This window comes from Pelodiscus sinensis, chromosome 1 (genome assembly GCF_049634645.1).
Source record: "Pelodiscus sinensis isolate JC-2024 chromosome 1, ASM4963464v1, whole genome shotgun sequence".
NCBI lineage: Eukaryota > Metazoa > Chordata > Testudines > Trionychidae > Pelodiscus > Pelodiscus sinensis.
Window position 1 is genome coordinate 318772804 of NC_134711.1, and position 21825 is coordinate 318794628.

Sequence of the window (21825 nt, forward strand, 5' to 3'; positions counted from 1 at the left end):
AGTGGGGTACAAAGAAGGCTTGGACATGTAAATGGGACATTTAATTTGCTGGACTTAAGAACCTGAGAGGAAAAGGACATTGACCAATGTATTTGGGATGGGACTTTTACTCATGTTTTTATGAACTGTTTATGGTGTTTTCCCAAATTAATGCCATTCATCAATAACTTTTTATTAAAAGTTTATTTTCTTTACTTAGACTCTGTGCTTGTGGGTGGGGAAGCACTGCCTCTCAGACGTACCCGGAATGGTGTGTGAATTTCCCAGGTTGCTAGATGGGGGTTCGAGCCAGTTCTGTGTTGAATGGATAGAGAGGAATCCCTAGTTGAACTTGGCCCTGGCTGCTGCAGCCTCCACTTGGAGTCAGAAGAGTTATATAGCCAACCCTGGTAGCTAAGGCCACCAGCTATGGCAGATAAGATGTAGTTATAGGTCTTCTGCCTCCAGCATGGGTCTCAGCCCCACTGTAAGTAGAGCCCTGGGCAGATACTAATTTTGTATCTGAGCCACAAAAATGATCCATGAATATATCTGTTCACATCTGTGGAGGCAGGTACCCGTGGATGTAATACATCTGCAGGATTCTAGCTACAAAATGTGTATCCACATCTGTAAAAATGAGCGTTGGACATCTGCATCCACATCTGCCGCTCTGGATACCCATGGATATAAAGCAGGGGATTTGCAGGGCAGTAATTAAAAGGCTAGCTGCAGCCTCAGCTCATTCCTGCCCTTAGAAACCCAACCTTCTGTTCTAGGCAACCTCTGCGCAGAGCCAGCCTTGATCCCCGCCCCCCCCAAGTCGTGGCATCTTGGTACCACTAGTGTCTTCTGCGCGTGCGCAGCCCTTTCCGCCCGGGGGAACCAGGAGGGAACACGGCTCCCCCCCCCCCAACAGCATGTCTCTGGAAAGCGCATGCGCACGCCGCCTCTCCTCCCGCGCCCTCGGGCGGCTTGCAGCGCGTGCGCGCCACCCCGCTGTCGGGCGCGGTGCCTGGTGGGAAGGAGGCGGCTCTGTCCCGGAGGAGGGTGGCGGTGAATCCTCCCGGCCGCTCACAGCAGTGTAGAGCCGCTTCCCCTCCCCCCCCCCCGCCCTCCGGCCCGGAGGGAGCGCGGATTTAAAGGGGCAGGGACCCGGCACGGGGACCATGCCGAACTTCTGCGCGGCTCCCAACTGCACGCGCAAGAGCACCCAGTCCGACCTGGCCTTCTTCCGCTTCCCCCGCGACCCGGTCAGGTGAGACCCGCCGCGCTCCGGCCTGGCGGCTCCCGCGGGCGGGCTGGCCCGGCGGGGAGGCGACCCCGGGAGCGCGCCCGGGCCCAACTGCCTCCCGCCCGCCTGCCTGCCCGGGGGTCGCTCCTCGCCGGGGGGCCGGGCCCGCCAAGGGCTGCGCGGGGCGGGACGGGCTGGAGCCGGAGCCGCTCGCCTCAGTGAGCCCGAGGAGGCCGCGCGCGGCTCCCGGGGGCGGGGCTCCGGCCAAGCCTCCGGCCCGGGGCTGGGACTGGGAGGCGGACGGGCGGCTGCGCAGACACGGCCGGGGGCTCGGAGTGAGTGACGGGAGCGGGGCGGGGGCAGTGTGGGCCGGGCCGGGGCTATGGGGCAGAGCGGGGTCGGAGTGTGAGGGGGGCCGGGGAAGGCGGCTGCATGGGCGGTGAGGTGGGCAGAGGCCTGGGGGGTGTGTGAAGTGGGTAGGGGGCATGAGAGCCAGGTAGGAGGGTGAAGGTGACAGCTAGGAGCTCCCATTGAAAACACCCCGTCAAAGAGGTAAACAGGCTCCTGCAAAGCATTGAACTCCCTAGTGTATCTTGGTCCTAACTGGGCTATGCATGTCAAAGGCCAGTTAGGTTTTTTTTTTTTTCCTAGTCTTAACAAGACACTATGGCCAACATTTTCACGGGTTTGGATTGTCTCTCTTCTTGGTAGCTCACCTGAAATTGCTTGGGCCTCGGTTTTCAATTGTGGCAACTCCAGATGAGTTCAGTGGGAATTTATGGATGCTCAGCACTTCTGAAAATCAGCTCCAAACTGTCCCAGGATGAGCACTCTCCTCACTGAAGTATCCAAATGCAGTGGCTGCTTTTGAAAATGATGTTGAAAGGCAGGTTATCAGACTTGCTGTCTGCTTAATATATAGTGGTCAGAACGCATTCCACTCACCATGTACAGCCTGCAGAATTCTGTAACCTGGTATTTGGTAAATCTACCCTTTAATATACTGGAAGAGTTGGCACTTGAATCTGTAGTCCTGTGTTTCCTGTACAGATGTTAAAATGTGTTTGTGTAAACATGTATCTGCTGAAGTTTTCAATAGGTATGACACAGGAGATGGGAGAGGTGGGAGCTGGCTCCCATGAGCACTGGCTCCCATTTCCCTTCCCCCCCCCCCTTGCTGCCTCTGAAGGAGGTAGCAGCTGGGGGGGGGGGGGAAACTGTTGCTTGGGGCGAGAGGGGGGGAGCCAGCTTTTAAACCAGCTTTTAAAGCCAGGCAGTTCCATGCACTGACTCATGTCACACTCTCTCCCGCCCCCACTGCCTCTGTATCGGAGGCAGCGAGGGGGAGGGACTGCATTTAACCAAAAGGCTTTTTTTACTGATGAGCCCAGGCTCATTGATTAACCATGTTCTTGACTACACTGTATCATCCTTAATCTGCTGATGTTGCACCACCTCCAGTCTACCTCCTTCATCAAGATAGAATAGTGCTTGTTGAAATCCATTGTGTGTCATGGTGGGCAATACTTTTTGATGGGTGGGTATCCAAGACTTTGAAAAGTGGTCAAGAGCTGCAGTCTTCCATGTTAATGGAGGAGGTGTGAAGTTTTGGATGGAGTTAGGGTACGGAAGAGAGCTTGCTGTAAGGGATTGGGATGCAGGAGAAAGTGTGAGGTCTGGGAGGGAGTTTGAGTGAAGGAGGCAGTTGAGACCTGGGGAAGGGAGCTAAGATGCAGGGGTTTGGGTTTTGATCTGGGACAGAGGATTGGGGTGCAGGATTTGGGAGGGGATATGGGAACAGGAAGGGGGGAATAGGGTTTGGGTTATGTGGGATGAAGGGCAGAGGGTTGGAGTGCCAGAGGCAGGCTCTGCCTGGGAGACTTACCTACTTGACTCCTAGCCAGCAGCCTTTTCGAGCAGACTCCCTGCCCTGCTCCCTCAGGGGCCATGTAGTTTTTGAATAGCTAGGAGCCTGAAGGGAGAGGGAGGGTGCTCTGCAAGCTGCTAGCCAATGGGATTGTGCTAGGGGCAGGGGCAGCACATGAAGTCTCTTCCCCCTCCCTTGGGCTCACAGCTGTTCATACAGAGCCCCCACAATGGTTGCTTTTCTCAGCAATGTGCAGGGGCAGGCAGGGAGTCTGCCTGAAGCTCTCCACTCCATTTGCCGGCCAGATCTGGAGGCTTGGCGGGCTGGATCTGGGCTGCAATGGGTATTTTGCCCAGGCATGATCTATGTAGACTACCTTTTTCTACTGAATAATGAAGATGGCTACAGTTTCTGCAAAATCAAGGAGATTTGGTGCTGTCTACAGATGTTAGATTAGAGAGTAATCAGCTACTCGACCACCCGCTAAAAATATAAGCTTATCAGGTAGTCTGGTGGAGCACTCAACTACTGGCTTCACTCCTTCCCCCTCCCCCCTCCCCACCGTCTCTGTATGAGAGGCAATAAGGGGGGAGGGACAGGAGACATTGCTGGAGGGAGCTGGCTTAAAAACCAGTTATTCCCAGCACTGTCTCTGTGATGCCACCCTCTGCCCCACTCCTTTTGCTGCCTCTATCTGAGGGGAGGTTGCTCCACCAAGCAGCCCCTGTTTGTAGTGGCCCAGGCTGGCCACGTGAAGGGGCTGCCCTGGCTGCTGCAGACGAGCTGCTGGACTCAGTGTGAGCCAGGAGTGACCAGTTCAGCTTGTGCTGGTCCAGGACACTGCGCCTCTGCATTTTAAATACAGTAACATCCTGGAAACTCTTAACATATTTAAAATGCAAAGCTGCAGCGTGGGTGGCTTCCCCGAGCCAGCACGAGCTAGGACTGCTCAGTCTCGGCTCGAGGTGGTTCCGGGAGCTTACCCCCACTGTGGCTCTGCAGAGCAGTGCTTATTGACTAATCGTGTAGTCGGTACAAATTATGTGGCTGACCCCTGTGTGGTCAATACATGGCATGCATGCCATAAGTGGCACGCAAAATGATTTTCACTGGCACATGAACCTCCCCACCTGATTTGGCATGTGGAAAACATTGCCCCCCGCCCTCCTCCCAGCTCTGTGCATTGCCATTTCCCTTCTCCCAGCTGGGAAAGGCTCATACTAGCATGGTGCAGCAGCAATGGCCTCCATACCCTCCCTGCCCGCCCCTTCCCCCCCTCCCCGCACACACAGAGAACATACATTTTGGGCGCTTTGCCGGCAGGCAGCTTTGGTGTTTTCTGGTGGCATGTGGTTTCCAGAGTCCAGAGGATTGTTTGAGTCCCAGCAAGCCACCGCCACCTGGTGCAGCTGCTCCAGTACTGCGTGCTGCACGGCCCCCTCCATTCTCTTGTGGGCCTGCCTCTTCCACGCAGGGCCCTGATCTGGCCGCACAGCCACTGCCTCCTCCAGATCGCTGCCTGTTATTACAGCGGCTGCCAATGCTGCCTTTGAATGTGGGAGGCTGCCAGGTCAGAGGCAAAATCCAGTGGAGTCGCTTCTGGACCTCAACACCTTGGAGCTGCCGCTTCAGCCCTGGGAGGGGCCACGTGGAGCCTCTGGCTGGGGCACTGCAGGTGCGCTCCATGTGCTGCTGCTCACTCTCCTGCCGCCCCTTTGCACCCCGCTGGGGGAGTGGCAGTGCATGGAGCTGCTAGCTCTGACACTCTCTGCTGAGAGTTGGGTCTGGTGAGGAAGCTCAAGGCTTTCTTCACACCTCTCTTGCCCCCCGCCCCCTCCAATACCCTCTGAGCAGGAAGCCAGAGCTGGTGTTGCAGCCTCCTGGCTGAGCAGGCTTCCTGCTGTGTGTGTGTGGGGGCGGGGTCACAAATGAACTCCATCCCCCTCTCCACCCTGCTGGGGGAATGGCAGTGCAGTGATGTGTGAGGCTTTCCCAACTGCAAGGCTGTGGGAAGCCAAGTAAGCGTCTCCCCTCATGTGCAGACACCCACACCCCAGTCTCCCTCACTTACTCCCCTTCCCCTGCCAGGATCCTGCACCACCTAGCTTGCGCCAACACCCTCCCTTGCTCCTGCACCCTCCCTCCTAGTCAGGCACTCCCTCCTGGTCAGACATCCTACCCCCATCCTACTCCTACACCTTCCCTCCTGGCCACACACTGTATCGTAGTTTCCTCATACTCCCTCCATCTAGCCAGACAACCTACTCCCAGCTTGCTTCTGCACCCTATCGCCCATCCAGACCTCACAATTTATCCCCCTTCTGCACCCCATCTCCTTCCCAGCTCCTGCACCTGTTCCCTACATCACTCACTAGCAACCCTGTCTCACACACTAGACCTCTCATTTTTGTCCTTATCCCAGACTTAAGGGGATCCATAAAATCCACTAATTCTGGAACCCCAGAAAAGTAAATTTGGCCTCTGAGAAACCCTGAACCTCAGTCCTCCCTGGCCCTTCCCTTCACCCTGTGAGGCTGGAGCGCCAGAGGAGTGAGGTGTCTCAGTTGGGGGCCACATCAGTGAAAGTTGGGGATTTTTGGAGAAGAATTTTTTATTTCTCACTTGTGTGGTCCCTAACTGATTTTTTTTCTGTGGATCAGTGGCCCTTGACCCGAAAAAAGCTTTTTTCCTCATAGAAAGAGGTTTACCAATGTCAGAACAACCCCTCTGTTCTTTCAATTTTCTTTCGAAAGAACGCGATTGCAGTGTGGATGTAAGTGAAGTTTTTTCGGAAAAATGGCAATCACTGGCGATATGTAAGAGTAGGTTAGACAGACATGTATCAGGGATGATATAGACCGTGCTTGGTCCTGCCATGAGGTCAGGGGACTGGACTTGATCTGTTGAGGTCCCTTACAGTTCTAATATTCTATGATTTTGTTTGTAAATCTCTCCACACCCTTCTTAAAACATTTTTGGAGAATGTAGTGTGTCTTCTCTGTTCGGGGCAGAGATAGTCCCATAACCACTGGGGATCCTACCAGAATCAATATTTTTTTAAGAAATCTAGACCAGTGTTTCCCAAATGGTGTTCCATGGAACCCTGTGGTTCTATGTGAAAATAAGGGTTCCTCAAGAAAATTGCACTACAATAACATTTTATGATTTAACATTTTTTTTGTACACACTAAATGTGACTTTTTGTTTTTAAATATGTGCAGTTAAACTAAATGTTGATCTCATGACCTTGTTTAGCATTTGTTTATTATTTTATCCTTACTTATTTGTGGCCTACTTTTTCAACTCCATATATAAGACTGCTATTAGGGGTTCGGCAAAAATTTTTCGAGTTTAAAAGGGTTCCGTGGCCAAATAAAATTGGGAAACACTGATCTAGACTAAGTGTGAAAAATCTGAGCTCAGCTGGAAACATTTGGGGAGTAACTAGAAGTTGGATCAGTTGAAGTAAAATATCACTGAAAACAAGACTTCTATTAGAAGTAACTCAGAAGGAATTCTCCTTAGTGTCAGTCATAATGCTGTAATTCTGTACAGTCATCTCTGGTCCTCTTTGATTTTGTTTAGGTTGGGGCATACATCAAGGAGGAGCTGGTGGATGTAGAACATCTATTTATATGATAGTGACCCAGTCATTACTCTTGTATGGGTTTTGTGTGGATTTTCAGGCATTATACCGTATCTCAGAATGGCCATACTGGGTCAGTCCATTGATCCATTTAGCCCAGTGCCCTTTCTTCTGGCAGTAGCCAATACCAGATGCTTCAGTGGGAATGAACAGAACAGGTAATCATCAAGTGATCCATCCTGTCTCCCATTCTCAGCTTCTTACTTTCACAGCATCCTCTGGTAAAGAGTTCCACAGATTGTGTGAAATATTTCTTTTTGTTGTTTTAAACCTTCTGACTATTAATTTATTTTGGTGACCTGTAGCTCTTATTATGATAGAGTAAATAACACTATTGAATCACCTTTAGTCATCTCTCTTCTGAGCTGAAATGTCCCATTCTTATCAATCTCTACTGCCAGGGAGACTTTTCCATATCCCTAATCCTTTTTATTGTTCTTCTCTGTACCTTTTTGAGATGGGACAAAAAGATCTGCATGCAGTGTTCAAGATGTGGGTATCAAGTATCAGAGGGGTAGCCGTGTTAGTCTGAATCTGCAAAAGCGACGAGAAGTCCTGTGGCACCTTATAGACTAACTGAAGTGTAGGAGCATAAGCTTTCATGGGCAAAGACCCACTTCGTCAGATGCATGCATCTGACGAAGTGGGTCTTTGCCCACGAAAGCTTATGCTCCTACACTTCAGTTAGTCTATAAGGTGCCATAGGACTCCTCATCACTTTTGCAAGATGTGGGTGTACCATGGATTTATATAGAGGCAATATGATATTTATTGTCTTATTATCTATCCTGTTCTCAATGATTCCCAACATTTGGCTTGTTTTTGTGGCTGCTGCTGCACATTGAGTAAATGTTTTCAGAGAACTATCCACCACGACTCAAAGATCTTTTTCTTGAGTGTTAAGAGCTGATTTAGACCCCATCATTTTATATGTATTCTGTTATGTTTTCAAATGTGCATTACTTTGCATTTATTAACATCAAATTTTAATTGCCATTTTGTTGTCCACTCAGTTTTATGAGAGCCTTTGTAAGTCTTCACAGTCACTCTTCACTCAATTATCTGGCATAGTTTTGTATCCTCTATAAATTTTTCCACTTCACTGTTTACTCTCTTTTCCAGATCACTTATGAACAGGGCTCGACAAATCATGTAATCTACTCGCCTGTGGCGAATAGATTACAAGCTGGCACAGCCGGCGCAGCATGATATGCGCATGCACAGCACGATCTGCACATGCGCAGCTCGCAGAACCGCAGGACTCACCGCCACTTGGTGAGCCCTGCTTATGAATACGTTGAACAATACTTGTCCCAGTACAGATCCCTGGTGGGAACAATATAGCTATTTACCGCTCTCCATTCTGAAAATTAGCCATTTATTTCTACCCTCTGTTTCCTATCTTTTAATCCAAGGATCACCAGTCTTTCCAAAGTGGCATGCCAAGATGTAACCCTCATGCCCTGGGCCGTGCTGCTCTCCTGGTGGGGGAGGAGGAGCTCTCCACCATGCACTCTGCTTGGTCTCCTGCCCTGGACTTCGTTCCAGTTTTTCCTGTTGGGAGGGGAGGAGCAGCGCATGTGCGTGCTTCCATGGAAGCTGGATATGGTGTGGAGGCTCAGGGTCCCCCCCCCCCCCGGGTTCTCCCCCCCCCCCCCCCCCCCCCCCCCCGTGCAGGAAACTGGCCCTGGCTCCAGCATCATGCCCTCTGCAAGAATGGATTGCCAACACAAGCTGGGTTCAGGGTGGCTCAGGGGGTTGAGAGGTTCAGGGAAATGGGTGAGGCAGGGTTGGGTTGGTGACCCGATTGTCCAGCTGTGCTGGGGTTCGGGTCCCGTGGGGGTCTAGTCCATGGTGTCCTCATCTTCCTGCCAGGCACCCAGGGGCCATTCTGGCTTTGAGGTAAGGGATCCCCCCCCCCCCCCGCGTGTTTTCCTCTCCCCTCAGCTGCCCTCACCACCGCCAAGCCCCGCCACTGCCCAGCCCACTCTAGCGCAGTGGTTCTCACATTTTTTGGTCCCTGGATCACTTGGCTCAATTCAAACCTTTCCATGGACCACCAGTTGCTAATGAAAACTCTGTTAATTAAACCTGAGCCGTTTTGCTAGTGCTGCAGTTATGGAGAATGGATTAATTTAAATGATTAAACAGACTAAGCATTTTAAGTTTTTCATGTTAGTTTATCATTTTACTTTATTGAAAATGAAGTTTATTAATTTATGTCCAACACAAAAAGTTTTAATGTTTTCTTTCTTTATGCAGGGGTGGGGAACTATCAGTTGGGGACCTTACAAGTGAGAAGCAAAAAAACTACTCCAAAAACCCCCAACCCTCTGAGCCTACCACATCACACCCCAGTTCCCCCATTACCTCCTCACCCTGACCCCTGCTTCCTCTGCCCCTGGCCCCCACTCATCCACCCCTCCCATGGGGAGTGTCTAGGTTTTGTGTGGGGTCCTTGTGCCGCCTAGTGGAAATAGATAGAGCCGTGGGAGCTCTTGGGCACCAGGCGCGGACTCCCCCACTCCTCTCTTAGCTCCCCCGCATGCTAGCGAGGCTGGGGAGGGCAGAGCTGCAGCGGCAAACCTGTAGGAGCAGCTTCAATCCTGGGAGGGGGGAGGCTGTCTCAGCTCTGCATGGGGTCCCTGTGCTGCCTGATGGAGGTGGGTGGGGAGCCAGGATGGTTCTTGGGGACACCGGGGCGGAATCAAGTCAAGGCTTTCTTCATCTCCCCCGTGCGCCCGGAAGTGGAGCTTGTGCTCCAAGTCTTGCAGCTATGTGGTCTCTGAGGGGGGGGGGGGGGGGGGGAGTGAGTTCCCGCTGCAGACTCCACGTGCCACTGAAAACTGACTTGTGTGCCACAAGTTGCCAACCCCTGTTTTAGTCTGTTCCTTTTCCATGAGAGGACTTTACCTCTTATCCCATGACAGCTTACTTTGCTTTAGATTCTTTGATGAAGAACTTTATCGAAGACCTTCTGAAAAATCTAAGTATGCTATATCCATTGGATCCCCCTTGTTCATCTGCTTGTTGATGCCCTCAAAGAATTCTAGTAGATTATTGAGGCATGACTTCCCTTTACAAAAGCCATGTCGACTCTTCCCCAACAAACTGTGTTCATCTATATGTCTGATAATTCTGTTCCTTATTGTAGTTTAAATCAATTTGCCTGGTACCGATGATTAGTTTCTGTAATGTCATGTGGTGAAAGATTCTTATTGGTATTTTGAAGTTATCTATAGATAATAGTCCTACCAGAGAATTCTATTTTGTTGTTAGTCAATTTTTGGAAAATAGTAAGTTATAGAAACTGCTAGAAACTTGTTGATTAATGACATTTTTCTGAGGGACATGCACAAATGAAATAGCAGATGAGCTTCATTATCTTAATTTTGCAGTCAATCTTGTGCATGTGCTGGCTCAAAAAATCCTTGGCAAAAATCTGATTAAATATATCCATTGGGATAAATGGAAAGCCAACTAATAAATTCATATCATTTGCTCCTTAACATGTTTTATGCACAAGAGAACATACTGCCTTCTGGATCTAAAAGGGGTTTTATTAAGAGCATGACTTCTTCCAAGTTCTGATATGTGGCAGAAAATTAAACAATGGTTCTTGAGATGGCACAAAACCAAACATTTTATAATACACTGTATGTATGTCTATTGAAGATTTATTTGAAATGATTCTCTGGATTTCCTGTCTTTTACTTTAGAAAACCTGTTGACAATTTTTTTTATTTTAATATCTAAAGATCCATTGTAAATATATATCTTTTCCCATGGAAAGTCACCAAAAAGAAAAATACTTAAAATTGTATTTTGTGTCAAATCTACTTTTAAAATTTATCAGTTTTACTAATGAAGGAATAAATGTTTTTCTTTAAGAATAAAATTTTAGCATGTCAGCACTTATGAATAACTGCACAACAGGTGGTTTTTTTCTGAGGTGTAGTTAGAAAAATATTGCTTTGAGGAAAAGATTGAAATATTTAAGCTTCTGAGGTGGTATTAAACAGTGAATAAAAAGAGATACATTTTTAAAATGTTTAAAATGGTTCAAACAGGAGCGCGTTTGTCTGCCTCACTCCCCCCCCCCTTGTAATTTGACTAGTAGCCCCCAAACACATCTGAAAATGTATTAAAAGGCTAATTTCAAACATTAATGTAAAAAGAAAAAGTTTGTGGATGGTGACTAAGTCTTAGGAAATATAAAGGGCTTTTTGTTTAAGTTTAAGCTATTAAAGTAGCTAACGTTTGTGTTTTACATACAGATGTCAGAGGTGGGTGGAGAACTGTCGAAGGGCAGATTTAGAAGATAAAACGCCAGATCAGTTGAACAAGCATTACAGATTATGTGCCAAGCACTTTGAGACCTCTATGATATGTAGAAGCGTAAGTAAAGGCAACTAAACATCTTTTTCACAGTGTGTAAAATGTAACTAAGTTTATTTTCCTGCTTAAAAACATAAACCTTAGGATTAAGATGGCTTTTTCTACTTTTAAATATTCATGTCTTATAAAAGATTTTTAAGATGAAGATGACAGTTTCTCTCCTAATTTTATGTACAGGCAGTCCCCGGGTTATGTACAAGATAGGGACTGTAGGTTTGTTCTTAAGTTGAATCTGTATGTAAGTCGGAATTGGCGTCCAGATTCAGCCGCTGCTGAAACTGATCAGTTTCAACAGCGGCTGAATCTGGATGCCAGTTCTGACTTACATACAGATTCAACTTAAGAACCCCAGGCATCACCAAGTCAGCTGCTGCTGAAACTGATCAGCGGCTGATTCCAGGAAGCCCGGGGCAGGGGCTTCCTGTAGTCAGCCACTGGTCAGTTTCAGCAGCGGCTGACTTGGGGATGCCTGGAGCAGAGCAGCTGGGGTGCTGCTGAGTTGGTCCAGTAGCGCCGCCGCTCCTCGGCGCTACTGGACCAACCCAGCAGCACCCAAGCTGCTCTGCCCCAGGCGTTCTGATTCAGCCACTGCTGAAACTGACCAGCAGTGGCTGAATCAGGATGCCTGGGGCAGAGCAGCTGGGGTGCTGCCGGGTTGGTCCAGTAGCGGCGCTACAGGACCAACCGGCAGCGCCCCAGCTGCTGTACCACAGGCGTCTGGAGCAAAGCCGCGGAGCACGGGGGCAGCGGGACAGCCCAGACGCGCCGTGGCTGTCCTGCTGCCCTCGGGCTCCGCGGCTTTGCTCTGCTTTGCTCCCCGTCCCCCTGGTCTGCAGACCAGGGGGACGGGGAGCAAAGCGGCTGAACACGCGGGCAGCAGACAGCCCAGGCGCGTCTGGGCTGTCCGCTGCCCGTGTGCTTCGCCGCTTTGCTTCCTCTCCCTGGTCTGCTGGAGACCAGGGAGAGGGCCCCGTTCATAACTGCGGATCCGACATAAGTCGGATCCGCGTAACTCGGGGAGTGCCTGTAGTATCTTTAGCTCATGGGGCGACATCTTAACTGTTCCCATGACAGTGGGAAACAGGATCATGGATTCTGCAACAAACTTAGAATTCTGGTTGCAGATTTATTTATTGGGTTTTTTTTGTTTAATGTGCATGACTCCTGTGTTTTAAATGGTCTTTCAACCACATAATGTTAATATAAAAATATGCAGGGCAGATTTTGAGCTCTGGGAGTCAAAGCAGACTGTGTCTAAGGGGGAAAAAAACTCTTGTAGAGACTAATTTGTAATAAAAAATAGTATTTTATTAAGTTTAGTTTGGCTTGAGATTTTTTAAAAGCAATAATATATGCTTGGAATAACAGCTGAATCCAGTTGCTAGCAGAATATAATAATCTTTGCTGGCTTACGTTTTCACTATATAGAATCCTGTACTTAAAGAATATTTGATGTCTTATTCAAAACTATGAAATATGTACTATATTGTTGAGTGTGTCTGTGTTTGTTCAAGAACTCCCCCTAAACGGTGAGAGTTAGGACCACTAAATTCAGTATACATCTCCCTCTTATCATAACTTAAAGCAAGATAAGGGTTTGATTGTGCCAGGAAAATGGGATGTGTGCCTGGAATGGGATTGCTTCTCATAAAACAGAAAGGGAGGGCTTTGCTATATAATGACCACGTGGGAGCACCAGTAGATATGGGATGGAAAGCAGGGACAGTTATACTGTATAATGACCACAGGAGAGCAACAAGAGGCCAGAGATGGGAACCAGGCAAGCTATAACACCATTGGGGCAGCATGAGGTGAAGAAAGGGACAGCTATCTCCTATATATTTGAGAACGTTTGTCTGTTTTGTGTGTCTTTCAGTCTGTGTGTTTGTCCCCAGTCTGTGCCTGCAGGAGTTGCAACAGCTATGGAAAGGTGCTTCTCACCTGGTCCCAAGTTGCTGCGTTGAGAGAGGGCAGGGGAAATCCTCTATTCCTGGGGCAACCTGCATATTGAATCCCTCATCTCCAGCTCCATCCCAGGGAAATGATTTAACTGAAGAAAAACACAAATTAATTGAGTTAAGGACCCGAGCAGTGCTAGATAAATTGTTTAGTATTCTATATAGGAGAGCAAAAAGGTTTTCAGACATTAGTATGAAAATACTATGTAGAAGACTTCTGTTACTGCATATTCTTCAATTAAAATCACAATTACCATGTGATATTTTAATGCAGTTATGTCACAAGTGAACATGCTAACTTGCAGGTGTAGATGAACTTTTAGATGGAGAGAGAATATCTGTTTAATTGTCCATAGTAAAAAACAGTAATGAACAAAGAAACATGATTGAAGCAGGTAGAGCCATAACATGGTTTCTTAATGATGCATGGGAGTCTTTCAGTCAGGATAATTGTTGCATTTAAATGTGCAATCGTTAAAGTAAAAACAATGCATGGGGGAAGATGGTGTGGTATAAAGATAAGAACGGCTGTACCGGGTCAGACCAAAGGTCTATCTAGCTCAATATATTGTCTTCTGACAGTGGCCAATGCAAGATGCCCAAGAGGGAGTGAACAGAACAAGTAATCACCAAGTGATCCTGCTCCTGAAACCCATTTCCAGCCTCTGACAGAGGCTAGGGGCACCACAGATAAAGATAAATGTAAAATAAATAGATTTAAGAGACCTTTATATAATAAGTGGTATTTGAATGCCTCTAACATGAAACTATCTGGAAACAGACCAGCCTAGCTTTAATGTCCAAGTAAAGGTCAAAATTACAGACTTCAAATATAAATGGTAAAAAGTTCAGCCTAATCTTTGAATTTATTTTCAGTCTTTTATGTACTGAGGCAGATTGTTTTCAAAGGAAATTTCTGATCCAGACAACTTTCTCTTTACAGAGTCCTTACAGAACAGTTTTACGAGATAATGCCGTGCCAACTATATTTGATCTTACAAGTCACTTGAACAATCCCCACAGCAGGCACAGAAAGAGAATAAAAGAACTGGTATGTTTAAATTTCTAGTTCATGTATTAGAACAGTAAAAGTAAACAAGCGTAAATAAAATTTGTTTTAGAGATGCCCAAATAACAGTAATACCATCCACTTTTGTATCCTTCTGAGTGTCATTACAGAGAAAATACCATAGTAGGTATTATTAGATTTTCCCTAATTATATAGTAAGTTACAGATGCATAAGATTTTAGTATTTAAATTTCTAACAAAATAAACATAGAACAAAAAAGTATTGCTCAAATTTGGTATAAGAGACTTGATATAGATTATGGATATATTTAATCGATTTTACACTGAAAATCTTGCTGAGCATGGATTTGTGTGATCACCATTGTACCTTCTAATGCAGGGGTCGGCAACCTTTTAGAAGCGGTGTGCTAACTTTTAACTTACTCACTTCTATTTACAGATCTGCGTGCCGGGGGAGGGGAAGGGGGGCGGGGGGAGGAGACATGGGCAGGCTGGGTACAGCGACCATATTTTCTGAACCAGTTGTAGCTAGGGAGATTGGCTTAATTTAAATGATTAAACCGATTAAGCATTTTAACTTTCTCATGTTAGTTTATCAAACTTCATTTTAAATAAAGTAAAATGCTAATTTATGTCCAACACAAAAGCTTTCAAAATTTTCTTTCTTTATGGAAGGGGTGGGGAACCTCTTTTGGGCCAGGGGCCACTGACCCACAGAAAAATCAGTTGGGGACCACTCAAGCGAGAAGCAAAAAACTCCCAACCCTCACAAATGTGGCCCCCCCAACTGAGATACCTCACTTCTCTGGCACTCCAGCCTCACAGGGTGAGGGGAGGACTGGGGTTCAGGGTTTCCCACAGGCCAGTTTTACTTTTCTGGAGTTCCAGAATTAGTGGATTTTATGGATCCCCTTAGGCTCTGGGATAAGGACAAAAACGAGGGGTTCAGTGTGCGAGACAGGGCTGCCAGTGAGTGGGGTATGGATGGGGTGCAGGATCTTGGGGGAGGGATGGGGTGCAGAAGGGGGAGAGTGAAATAGGGTGTCTGGCCAGGTGGAAGAAGCAGGAGCAAGAGGGGGTGTCAGAGCAATTTGGGGTGTGGGGTCTTGGCAGTGGGAGGGGAATGAGTGAGGAGGATTGAGGTGTGGAGCTCTGGGCATGAGGAATGATGCTTACCTGGCTTTGCGTCCAGTGGGGAAAGCCTCACGTGTCCCTGCACTGCTGCTCCCCCAGCAGGGTCGGAGTTCAGCCCCTCCCCCACCACACACAGCAGGGAGCCTGCACAGCGGCGAGGCTGCAGCACCAGCTTTGGCTTTCCACTCTGAGGTCATGCAGGAGGTGTGTGACAAAAGCCCTGACCCTTTCCGCCAGACACGGTTCGCGGTGGAGAGCAGCGGAATGAGCGGCTCCATGTGTTGCTGATCTCCTCCCCCCCCCTCCTTGAGGGGAGGAAGGGGTGGGGGGGGAGAGAGAACAGCAGATTACAGAGCACACCTGCTAAGTCCGAGTGCACCCTGCCTTGCAGCGCTCCAGGTAAGCTCCATGGTGCTGAAGTCTCCGCTGGGTTTTGCCTTGTGTCCTCTGGGGGAGAGGGTCCAACAACTGGCTGCCTGGAGTTGGAGGAGTAGGTGGTGCAGCTAGACTGGGGCTCTGTGCAGCAGAGGCAGTACTATGGAAGGAGGGAGGGGGCTGCATGGTGTGTGGCAGCCACTGTGGATGGTGAGGCTTCATGTGGACTTGAAAAATGCTCCGGACTCCTGAAATCACGTGCCACTGGAAGCTGCCACAGCTACCCACCAGCAAAGTGCCCAGAGTGCCTATGTTCTCTGCAGTGGTGGCAGGTATAGTGGCCATTGCTGCTGTGCCATGCTAGCGTGAGCCTGTCCCAGCTGAGGGAAAGGAAATGGTAAAACATGGAGCAGGAGGGGTACACTCGGACTTGGCAGGTGTTCCCCACTCACTGGATCAGGTGGGGAGGCTTGTGTGCCAGTGGAAAATCATTTTGTGTGCCACTTACGGCATGCGTGCTGGAGGTTGCCGACCCCTGCTCTAATGTTTTGAACTTTGCAGAATTCCAGAGTTGCTGGGTTTTGTTTAGTTTATTATTGAATGATAGTGACCACCTTTTTAAGTGTTTCAAACCAGAAGTAAGTAGCTTCTGCTGAAGTAGAAGATTGTCAGTGGCTCCATTATATGTTTCCCGGAGACCCTGTCTGCCGGTTATGTATGGTCTAAATTTACGTGTAATGGAAATTAAGGGCTACAACATTTCTTAAGTATAGTGACATATGCAGAACATTACAGTTGATTTCTAAAACATTTCTTTATGGTTTTGATAAGCCCATTTAATGAATGATCAAACCCTAGCAATTAAAATGGAAAATGTTCTGTTAATTTACTTAGTATATTTCCCTGGCAGAATAAAATTTTTCCATAAAACTAACTATGTAGTGCTTTCGAAATTTAAAACTGCTTAATGTTAATGACAGGGCTCACTCCCTCTTCCTTTGGAGTACTATTCCACTATGTGATAGATAAACAAATCTTCAGATAGACTTGACATTCTTTCTGTTACCTCACCGGGCTATATCTGAAAACCTTCAGATTCTTCTGAATGTATAGCACCTGCCTAATGAGTATTAGGGCCCTGAAAATGGATTCGTTTAGAATTTTAATAGTTGGTCTTGAAGTTCTTCAGCAATTTGAAACAGTATTATAACTTTTTTTCCCCCCCCCAAGAGCGAAGATGAAATAAGGACATTGAAGCAGCAAAAGAGTAAGTGGCCAATATATTTAAATTTGATTTCTTAATGACATGTAAACCAGTGGTTCTCAAACTTTTTTTCGCAGCCCACTCACATTTCTGAGGGTCTCAGCAGATCACTTAATGATATTTCCGAATGTTGTTTGTACCATTACTAACTATTGTAAAATGCTCTTGGTAAAAGCACTGTATAAAACTTGATTATTAACATGTTATTGTACAGGTAAAAGTGCAAAACTCATATTTTAATATTTACAAGGGTTTCTCCCCTGTCACAGTAGTAATAGAGGTGAGGCTAAGAAGGAGGGTCATCTCTCTGGAAACCATAATCTTGGAATTGAGGAAAGATGCATCTTCCTCTGGCTGGTGCAGCACTGCACATCCCCTATTCCTCTCCCAGATCACTACCTCATGTTACATGTGCGTCTTATCCAGTGTCCAGGCACCTAATTAGTGGAGTCATATCTGTGTGGCTCCACTAATTAGGTGAGCAGTCTTCTTCTTCTTTTTTTTTTTTTTTTTTTTTTTTTTAAAATGTGCAGCGGCCCAGGTGCGTACCTTAAAGGAAGTTATCCACAGGCCTTGGCCATAGTTTGAGAACCTCTGTTATAGACTTGTAGCACTACTTTAGGCAAATAAGATAGTATGAAATACATTATTCATTTTGTATAGTAAGGATTGTTACAATATTATTGGACAGAATTAAAGTATTATAAATAGTGTGCCAAACAAATACTATTAATTAAATTGTAAATACTATGGAGTTTCCATTCAGCAGTTTTATAAATATTGTAGTGGAGCAAGTAAATGCAGCAGACTTTCCTATATGAAGAAGTCTTAGATGTGTAATGTCTTTTATTTTGTAGTTGATGAAGCCTTTGAACAAGAACAAGCAAATCAAGAGCTGAATGAGAGCAATGCTCAGAATACTACTTCAGAGGAAGGAGGAGAAGAGCAAGAGGAGGAAGCTGTTCCTTTAACACTGGAAGAGAGAGAAAACAAAGATTACCTTAAATCTTTATTTGAAATTTTGATCCTTATGGGCAGACAAAATATTCCTTTGGATGGCCATAATGCTGATGACCTTCCAGAAGGTATCTTCACTCCAGATAATTTCCAAGCACTGTTAGAATGCAGAATAAATGCTGGAGATGAGATTCTAAGAAAACGATTTGAGATGGCTGCAGTAAATCTGGAGTATTGTTCCAAAACTCAACAGAAACAGATGCTTGAGATCTGTGAGAGCTGTGTAAGAGAAGAGACGCTCAGGGAAGTGAGAGACTCCCACTTCTTTTCCATTGTCACTGATGAGGTAGTAGATATAGCTGGTGAGGAACACTTGCCAGTGTTGGTGAGATTTGTTGATGAGTCCCACAATCTGAGAGAAGAATTTGTAGGATTTTTGCCTTATGAGGCAGATGCTGAAATTTTAGCTGTTAAATTCCATACGACTATTACTGAAAAATGGGGTCTAAACATGGAGTACTGTCGAGGTCAAGCGTATATTGTCTCCAGTGGATTTGCTTCAAAAATGAAAATTGTAGCTACAAGACTCTTGGAAAAGTATCCACAAGCTGTTTATACACTCTGTTCTGCTTGTGCTCTAAATGTATGGTTGGCAAAATCAGTTCCTGTTGTTGGCATTTCTATTGCTCTAGGGACAATAGAAGAAGTGTGTTCTTTTTTTAATCAGACACCACAATTGCTAGTAGAACTGGACAATATAATCTCTGTTCTTTTCCAGAACAACGAGGAAAAGAGTAATGAACTAAAAGAGATTTGCCATTCTCAATGGACGGGTAGACATGATACTTTTGAGATTTTAGTTGACCTTATGCAAGCACTGGTGTTGTGCTTGGATGGCATAAGCAGTGATGTGTCTGTCAGATGGAGCAGCTTTGTTGTTGGTCGAGCATTTGTACTTGCAAGTGCGTTAACAGATTTTGACTTCATCGTCACTGTTGTAGTTTTAAAAAACATTCTGTCTTTTACAAGAGCTTTTGGAAAAAATCTCCAAGGCCAAACATCAGATGTGTTTTTTGCAGCCAGCAGCTTAACAGCAGTGTTGCATTCACTGAATGAAGTGATGGAGAATATTGAAGTTTATCATGAATTTTGGTTTGAAGAAGCAACAAATTTGGCCACAAAGCTGGATGTACAAATTAAACTTCCCGGGAAATTTCGCAGAGCACAGCAAGGTAGTTTGGACTCTGATGTAACATCAGAAAATTACTACAAAGAAGCACTTAGTGTTCCAACTGTAGAGCACATTATTCAGGAATTGAAAGATATATTTTCAGAACAACATCTAAGAGCGCTTAAATGTTTATCTTTAGTTCCCTCAGTCATGGGACAACTAAAATTTAATACATCTGAGGAACATCATGCTGATATGTACAAAAATGATCTACCGAATCCAGATACACTCTGCGCAGAACTTCATTGTTGGAGAATCAAATGGAAGCACAGAGGAAAAGATATCGAGCTTCCAGCTACCATTTATGAAGCACTTCATTTGCCGGACATAAAGTTTTTCCCTAATGTGTATGCATTGCTTAAAGTTCTATGCATCCTTCCAGTGATGAAAGTGGAGAATGAGAAATATGAAGTGGGACGAAGGCGCTTGAAGGCATACTTGAAGAACACCTTGACAGAACAGAGGTCAAGCAACTTAGCTTTGCTTAACATAAACTTTGATATAAAACATGATTTGGATTTAATGGTGGACACCTACATCAAACTCTATCCAGACAAAGTAGAATTTCAAGAAGACTTTCTTCCTTCAAACAATTCAGAAGTAACAGAAGATGCTTAGAAAATAATCTTGAATTAGTTTGTTAAAACAACAGTTTTTCTATTCAGGCTTTAACATCAAAAGGAAAACTATAAAATATATTTAACAAACTTAATCATTGCAATTGCATTTCCATTTTTGTTCTCAGATTGAACAAGCAGTCTACTGATCCACAGTAAAGTACTATTATGTGAACAGAAACACCTTGGAAAATGAACCCGTGTGGTTCACAAGGACAGTTCTCAAACTCTTCATCTGATTGACATGACTAGGTGCTCATTTATTTTGTTGTGTCATTTTGGAAATGTAATTTGTGATCACTGTGGATCTTATGGGGTTGTTTCATACTCATGCATAAAAAACTGCAGAAAAATGAGGTAGAATTAAATCCATTGCTTAACAGTTACTGGGGTTTTGGTTTGCTTGGAATCTGTTTAAAAGATATGGAGAAAGTATATTTGAATAATTTAGTGGAGAGTGAATTGTATCTCAGTCATCACACCCTGGACTATGTTCTCCATGTAAAATGATTATTTGTGAGTGTAAAGGCACATTAAGGTTTCAGTGGAGGAGCCGGTTGTTCTCAATCACCTGGTTGTTTTGTTTACATTCCTTTGTGTGAACTACACAGCTATTTTTTCTCTTTAAGCTTTTAACAGGTCTGAATTGAATATTAAATATAAAATCCTAAAAGATACTGACTGTAAAAATTATTCCGTAAGCACTAAGCCTATTTGCTTTTGTCTTTACAATTACACAGAATAGGGTGATGCCCCCATATGCATTTTTAAACATAACCTGGACAAATTTAAAAATCAGTTTGTTGTTTGTGGGGAAGTGACTTGGAAGATATTGCTGTTATTTTTGGCACAAAGAAAACAATTTTGTATAGTTTTATTTCAATCTAAAATAAAATGTGAATTTGCTTTTTTTAAGTCGTACTGATATTTATTAATGAAGCAATACTTCCTATGGAGAGCGTGTGGTGGTGTGTTTGTTTAAAAAAAAAAAGTGGTTTTTGTATTACATTGTTCATACAATTCCAGCTAATGGCTTTACATTAAATGGGAGTAAATTTCAATATCTGGTTTGGGAATGAGACATGCAGTATCATCTTTCATTTATATGATACACTACATTGAGTAAGAGGTTTTTAAAAATTTAATGTAATATAGTTTTAAATATAACATTCTTCAATATAAAAATGTATTTGAATGGGACATGTAGTTTTCTTTAACAATTATTAAAATATAACTTTACTAAACATCAGCCCCCCTTGCCAGTTTTCTTACTATCACACTTTTGTATTTTAAAAAAAAAAAAAAAGTTTCTCTTACCCAGTTGTGTGCATCTTTTCCACCATAAACAGGGAAAACAACTGTACAAGAGAAAGTGTTACACAATATACATTGTGTTGTAAAACATACAAAGTGAAGATAGTAGCATTTTCCCATCTTAATCATTGTCACAGGTATCTTAAGTCTGTCAAATCAATGCCATTGTTCCCAGTTTAGCAGGCATTGCACTTGCCAATGTCCTGTGAAGATGCCGCTGTGGTCTGGAAGTACAAGAAAATCCTGGCATCTCTGGACCCGCTGATACACCAAGACCTCAATTCACCGCCATTCTCACATCTTAAATCCAGGAAACTTTTCTGACTGTCAATGCAACCGGAGTCAGACAACAACTGGAAAGTGTAGATCTCTCCTCCACAAATGGAGAATCAGAGAATCACTAAGGGCATTTCTACAGTGGGAGTTATTTCGAAATAACAATGTGAGCCCCATGATGCTATCATACAGGAACCCCTCGATCCTTCTTACAAGGCTCCTTCACAGGCCTGCCTTACTCCAGACTCCGTGATGGGATACCTTCCCACAAGAAGACACCACTAAGGAGGCTGGGTCTTGGAAAACACACAGCAGTGTTGCCCATACCCCAAGCTCATGCCTGCACTCTCAGGCAGCATCCACTCCCGGGCAAGTGTGGCGATGCAGAGGACACCGATCCCCTGCATGGGAACCTGCCGGGAAGGAAGAGGAAGGGACCTCAGTACCACTTTCCCTGGGAAGCAGTGTCTACCACTCATACACACTGCCCTCAACACCCTACCCCTCTCCTCCAGTGCCCAGGGATAGAAGTTCTCTCTCTGTGG

The 21825-nt window shown here is 45.5% G+C and overlaps 1 protein-coding gene across 6 annotated transcripts; it reads left to right on the top strand.

Moving 5' to 3' along the window:
- Window positions 1–991: 991 nt before the first annotated feature.
- On the top strand, window positions 992–20600 carry THAP12 (THAP domain containing 12). Of its 6 annotated transcripts, none has more exons than XM_075919531.1 (6): window positions 996–1237; window positions 7849–8001; window positions 11004–11124; window positions 14026–14133; window positions 16852–16888; window positions 17743–20600. In XM_075919531.1, exons 3-6 carry the CDS (start codon window positions 11110–11112, stop codon window positions 19689–19691), a joined length of 2109 nt encoding a protein of 702 aa, XP_075775646.1. In that variant the 5' UTR covers window positions 996–1237; window positions 7849–8001; window positions 11004–11109; the 3' UTR covers window positions 19692–20600. The 6 variants fall into 6 exon arrangements, with proteins under 6 accessions (XP_075775644.1, XP_075775646.1, XP_075775648.1 ...); XM_075919532.1 differs by lacking the exon at window positions 996–1237 and adding an exon at window positions 4911–6884; XM_075919529.1 differs by lacking the exon at window positions 7849–8001 and having other exon boundaries at window positions 992–1237.
- Window positions 20601–21825: the final 1225 nt, after the last annotated feature.